Source organism: Nothobranchius furzeri, chromosome 4, assembly GCF_043380555.1.
Source record: "Nothobranchius furzeri strain GRZ-AD chromosome 4, NfurGRZ-RIMD1, whole genome shotgun sequence".
In the NCBI taxonomy this organism is placed as follows: domain Eukaryota; kingdom Metazoa; phylum Chordata; class Actinopteri; order Cyprinodontiformes; family Nothobranchiidae; genus Nothobranchius; species Nothobranchius furzeri.
The window spans coordinates 77,771,461-77,777,460 of record NC_091744.1 but is presented as its reverse complement, the minus strand read 5'-3'; the positions used below and the strand labels follow the sequence as shown (position 1 = coordinate 77,777,460).

Below are 6,000 nucleotides of genomic sequence, written 5' to 3'. Positions count from 1 at the left end.
AAACAGTGAAATCCACACGGGAAATAAATAAAAATAAAAGTTGGAGACACTCCTGAGCTTTATTAATAGTTTCCTCTGGTTAACTCTATCAAAATCCTTGAATGCGTCTATGAAGCACATCAGGAGTTTTGGTTTCTGGCAAAAGCACAGGAGCACTGACAGGGAGAAGAAAGCAGAGCAAACATTGAAGGCACTCAAAGGGAGAGAAATATAGGAAAAAAGAGAAGGACTAATAAAAAGTCAAAATAACTCATGTCAGAAGAGGAGAGAGTTTGGCAAATCCAGTTAAAGATAAGATTGTCGTAAATTTTGTGTAAGGGGTCCCCATGTCTGTGTTCGCCTTGGGCCCCCAAATTGCTAAATCCGCCACTGCACACACACAAAGTTAAAGATAAGCACACACACAAATTCTTCACAGACAGTCAACCGAGAAGCACTGAGAAGGCGCTTCCAGGTGTTAGTTATAATCAACACATTGGTCTGGCTTTTAGCTTTTTCAGGAAGTTCTAATAATAAAAGGTACTGAAGCGAGGTCAGCCTTCCTGCAACAATTTAAATGTAAATAGGTTTGATTAACCTCAGTTTAAAAACAACACCAGATGTTTACACAGACAAGTTGTTAACAAGGTGAGGTCAAAATCAGTTTATACCCATCGGGGGGGGGGCTTTAAATGTGTGTGTGTGTGTGTGTGTGTGTGTGTGTGTGTGTGTGTGTGTGTGTGTGTGTGTGTGTGTGTGTGTGTGTGTGTGTGTGTGTGTGTGTGTGTCTGTGTGTGCAGGGATGTGGGGTCTCACGTATGAAAGGGAGGGGCTGTGGGAACTGTGGGGTTAACACAAAATAGGGTCATTAAAGATCATATCACAAAAGGGGACTACAAACAATGCACCTGTCAAGTTTGATGAAAGGTGGGTTGAGGGAAGGGCATAAAGGTCAAAGAACAATCGACCTGTCAAAAAGTTTGACGACAGGTGGTTCCCTTTTCTCTCTTGTGCTGCTGTCTAGTACGAGTGATGGTTGATGCCGGTGACTAAACTCACTGAGTACAGCTAATTAAAGATCAAACTAGGAATTTTCTCATCTACACTGACATGCCCCATATTTAGGGGGTAAATGGGGTAAAAGGAAAACCTAAATTGAATTCTGTGACAGGTCCGACTTACACTATGGGATTAGAAGAGGAAAAACAGAAAGGACATAAGAAGAAGGTCCGACTTCTCTTCACTAAATAGTTTTGGATGTCTCATGACAACTTTAGACAGAATCGATTACTTGTCCAGTTTCAAACTCCAAGATTATGTCAGCTTGGGAGAGTTTCATGAACCGTCTTGTTTTAGGTTCTAAGTTTGAGTCAAAGTTTGCCCTAACTCCAACCCTAGGAATGACTAACATGGCTGATGTTTTGTTTCATGACCACTTTGGTTGAACAAATATATTTTTGTCTGTGAGGTTCAACTATTTTGGCTGGAGAAGAAGGTTTAGATCAACACCAGATGTTCACATTCATCAGGAATGGTAGCTCTGCAAACACCTGGTGACCGGTGGATCCTACAGTTTCACAAACAACGTTCCTGCCGACACATTTTCACTGACTGAATGTGAGAAACAAAAGTTTGCTTATGTAGCACTAACTTAATCTCTGTTATAAATACACCCTGATCCATGCACTTCTCTGAAGATGAGGTTAGTTTCTCTGTAAATCTGATTAAAAGCCTCACAGCCCTTTGAATCAACATTCTAAGCTCAGATGTGCACAGGATCCAGTTGGAGGATGTAATGAGTTGTGCGTTCTCGCTGTGTTCCTACCTGGACTATTTCAAGCAGAATCCCAGCAGAAACCGTCCCAAGCCCGGCCAGCAGAAATGGAAGCAGGATCTGCCGCAACAAGGAGCACATCGATTCTTCATGTCCTCCAGAACCTTCTGCATCCTTGGGTCTGGATCCACTCAGCTTCCTGGGGAGCAGAGCGTCCGACTCAGTAAACTCTTGAGACACAGGAGTGACGCTGTCCGGTGATAAGTTCCCATTAGAGTTGGACAGTTGAAGTCTTCCAGAGAGCTGGGACAAAGCTGGGTTTGAACCATATTGCTGGCCGTGTGTTAGAGACAGGTTCTTATCAGAGGACTTTGGTACAGCCATGGTGTTAGGCAAGGGTCTGCAGAATGGTCTCTCCTGCTGCTCTCTGTTCTGATTTGGTGAGCTAAAATAGATTAGAATAGACTTTATTTATCCCTCCATGGAGAAATGTACTCGTTAAGGCAGCACACATACACTCAGAGAAGAGGAAAAATAAATAATACAAGTTATTACTGTCACCATCAGCAATTAATAAAATGAATAAAAAATAGAAAATTTTATTTCCCAGAGGGAACAGCATAAAGGACACAGACATACACACAAGTACATCTGGGTATTGCACTTGTACAACTGATGTTAGCATGAAAAGGGATAGTGCCCGTAACAGTTAAACGTATACTTTGCAACTTTTTCATGGCTTTAAATTATTTTCTTGAGCCAGCATGGGCTAAAATGACCTTTTATAGGGTTAATGAAATATCCTTCAAACCCCCTCACCCTCTGTGGCCAGACTACGGCATTTGCAACTTCAGAGTGCCGGTCCGGTTGGACAAAATGAGCTGGCATACCTGGCTTTGTAGTGCTTCCAGCACGTTTCCTGCATGCTTTAGATCATGAACACAGCTGATCTGTTTAATTTAGTGATGAGCCACTCCTGTAGACGCAAAGGAAGGCTGGCAAGACATTTCAGCTGTTAGATTAAAGTGTTAAAAAGGTGAACGCACAGCAAGGACATAAGTTTTGCTTTCTGTTCTACTAAACAGACACTAGGGGGTGCTAAAAACAAGCAGAAACTGCCTTGTCTCCCTTTAAACTGTGGAGTTATGCACTCTACTGCAGTGGGAATGAATGACCTATGGTGGCATTCTGTTTTACATCTCGGATGTCTCAATCTGCCACTAAGAGAGGGGAGGGGTTTTCTAAGATGGAGGTCAAGTTCGCCAACATTCTCCTTTCACACACATCCTCAACATAATCCAGTGGACAGCCCAGAACCAAGCTAGCTGTCTTAACCAGCTCGTACCGTCTCCTCCTATCTTAGCCAGATAGGAGGACTCCCTCCAGCCTTGGTTAGAAAAATATGCTTGACAAATGAATGATGAAACACCTCTGCAGCGCATGCTGTATCCATGGAAAGTTCTCCAAAAAGAAAACGATGCATTAAAATATTTCAGTACAAAGATCTAAAACCTTTACTGCTCTCGATAGAGACTCGTGTTTACTTCTGCCTGAATAAATTCTAATTTATCTTTTTGACTCAAGCTCAACACAGATTTAAAAAGGGGTCTAGACTGTGATCATGGCACTTTGTAATATATTTTTCCCATTTTTAGATAAACAGGGATGTATGAAATAGTTTCCCTTACTTTCCATGCTTTCGTTCTTTTTTAAACACAGAAACAGTTTTGTTTACCTGTTTTGTAGCTACAGTTTCGCCGACGGCTGCCGGCTTCTTCAGGCTGACGCTGATGGTGGCGCGTCACTTCCTTCTCCGTTTATCTGCGGGCAGCAGAGGACGTTGTCGCCCTCTACTGCCCGCTCTCCCCTCTCCGACGATGCAGTCCCATGCGTGGTCCAACGTGTAAACTCCGTCGTCCCTGTTCATGGTCCCACATCCACGTCTCCTTATCTCGATAGCTTCCTTGATCCATCTTTTGTATTTTTGTTGTTTGGTGGTTATGATCCGTGTGCTGTCCCAGTCCATTATATGGTTTTCTCTTAAGCAATGATCTGTTACGGCTGACTTTTTTATTGTACTTTCTGCTTCTTCTTTTGCTGCTCTTGTGACAAGAACCAAAACCAGTGATAACCCTACCATACATCAGAGGCATAACGTAAAAAATAAGAGCAACAATGAAAAAACACAACATAAACACACCAACAAAGCCATACACAACAGTTAGAAACAGACTAGTACACCCAAAAGACAAAATATCAGCTGGACAAAAATGTGGAGTCATTTACGAAATCCCATGCAAAATATGCAATAAAACATACATAGGAGAAACCGGACGCCACACGGACAATAGAACACAAGGAGTGTGAGAAAGAGGCAAATCGTAAACACACAAGAGCAGCAAAAGAAGAAGCAGAAAGTACAATAAAAAAGTCAGCCGTAACAGATCATTGCTTAAGAGAAAACCATATAATGGACTGGGACAGCACACGGATCATAACCACCGAACAACAAAAATACAAAAGATGGATCAAGGAAGCAATTGAGATAAGGAGACGTGGATGTGGGACCATGAACAGGGACGACGGAGTTTACACGTTGGACCACGCATGGGACTGCATTGTCGGAGAGGGGAGAGCGGGCAGTAGAGGGTGACAACGTCCTCTGCTGCCCGCAGATAAACGGAGAAGGAAGTGACGCGCCACCATCAGCGTCAGCCTGAAGAAGCCGGCAGCCGTCGGCGAAACTGTAGCTACAAAACAGGTAAACAAAACTGTTTGTGTTTAAAAAGAACGAAAGCATGGAATTAGAAAGACACAGCAAGAACACACCTAAGATTTCCCTTACTTTGATTTTTGAAAGGTGGCAACCCTAGAGGCTATCTGCCTAGCAAGGGAAAGTGACAATGATGTCACTTGTTGTGAACCCTCACTGTTCATAATGCTTCTCTCCCATCAGCAGCACAATGGCTGCTTTGTTTCATACAAAACTTGTGATTTAAGTAAAATTCTAGAGAATTGACCAGGTTCTTGAACAGTCACGTTCATTATGTTTTAAGGAAGCAACAATGCGTGCCAGAACCAGCAGAATGAAGAACATCTTTATCCATTACGCTGTCAGAAAGTATAAATCCTTCCTGGCTCTCCCACATTTTCTTCTCTGACCTCTGACCCCATTAACCCCCGACATTAACCAAAACGTTTCCATGGAAGAACACACTGCTTTTACTGTTTATTCAGTTTTACATTCATTTTAGCTACCACTTGTCTCCTTTCTACTGCATTTTATTTTTAAATTTTAAAGGGGACATATTTTCTTTCTTTGCTGCAGGTCTCTGCAGCCTCTCTAAACACTCAAATGTGCAAAAACCTGTAAATCCATCTCCTCTCAGTGTTTGGTTCTAGGAATTATGTGACTAAAGAAAACTGTTTTAAACAGTTCCGGTTTGTGATGTCACAAATTAGAACCCCCCCCCCCCCCCCCCCCCCCCCCCCACACACACACACACACACACACACACACACACACACACACACACACACACCGCCACCACGTCTCCAGGCTGGTGGAGCAGCAACTTTACTCCAAGCTCCTCCTGCACATCGGAGCTTCTCAGCTTATAGCACCCTGAGAGGGGGGTGAGTGGCCATGACCAGATCCCACTTTTAAAGGTGTGAAAACTGAATAATTGAAAAACCATTCAGTGTTTAAATGCTTTTTTAAGTTTTTTTTTTTAACACAGGAAAGGTTTTTTTTCCTTGCTAACAGTTTCGATCGCTCCTGAAATCTTCAGAGCTAGCTGCTGATGACGGCGTCACTTCCTTCTCCGTTTATCCACAGGCAGCAGAGGGCGACACCCTCCTCTGCTGCCCGCGGATAAACAGAGAAGGAAGTGACATCCGTCGAAAGTGACGGAGACCGCAAGCGTGTGATTGGTCAGGATGTCGCTTCCTGTAAATTCTTCACCAACACCACTGTTGCCCCATTAAAAAGTAAAAAGATATTTCATGGCAGGCCCCAAACAGACTGAAGAATGCATCACGGAAAAATTCTGAAAATATGATCATTTATTCACCCGTGACTGAAGGAGTACAAAATATGGATGGAAATGATGGGAAACGTAGGTTTAGAGGTGGCGACTGCATGCAGAGGTGGAGGAGAATGAAGGACAAATTTGTTTGTGTTATAAACTCTCTGAAATATATAAGCACATTAGTAAATACACTATTGTGAACTGGATACATGAGCG

The 6,000-nt window shown here is 43.0% G+C and overlaps 1 protein-coding gene across 1 annotated transcript in view; it reads right to left on the bottom strand.

The window, feature by feature from the left end:
- The window catches only part of slc41a2a (solute carrier family 41 member 2a), a 35,400-nt gene extending 33,213 nt beyond the window's left edge, over window positions 1–2,187 (bottom strand). Inside the window, exon 1 of the mRNA XM_015964921.3 lies at window positions 1,805–2,187. Within this exon, the coding sequence (XP_015820407.3) occupies window positions 1,805–2,137 (333 nt within the window). The 5' untranslated portion in view covers window positions 2,138–2,187. The remainder of the gene's footprint in view (window positions 1–1,804) is intronic.
- Window positions 2,188–6,000: the final 3,813 nt, after the last annotated feature.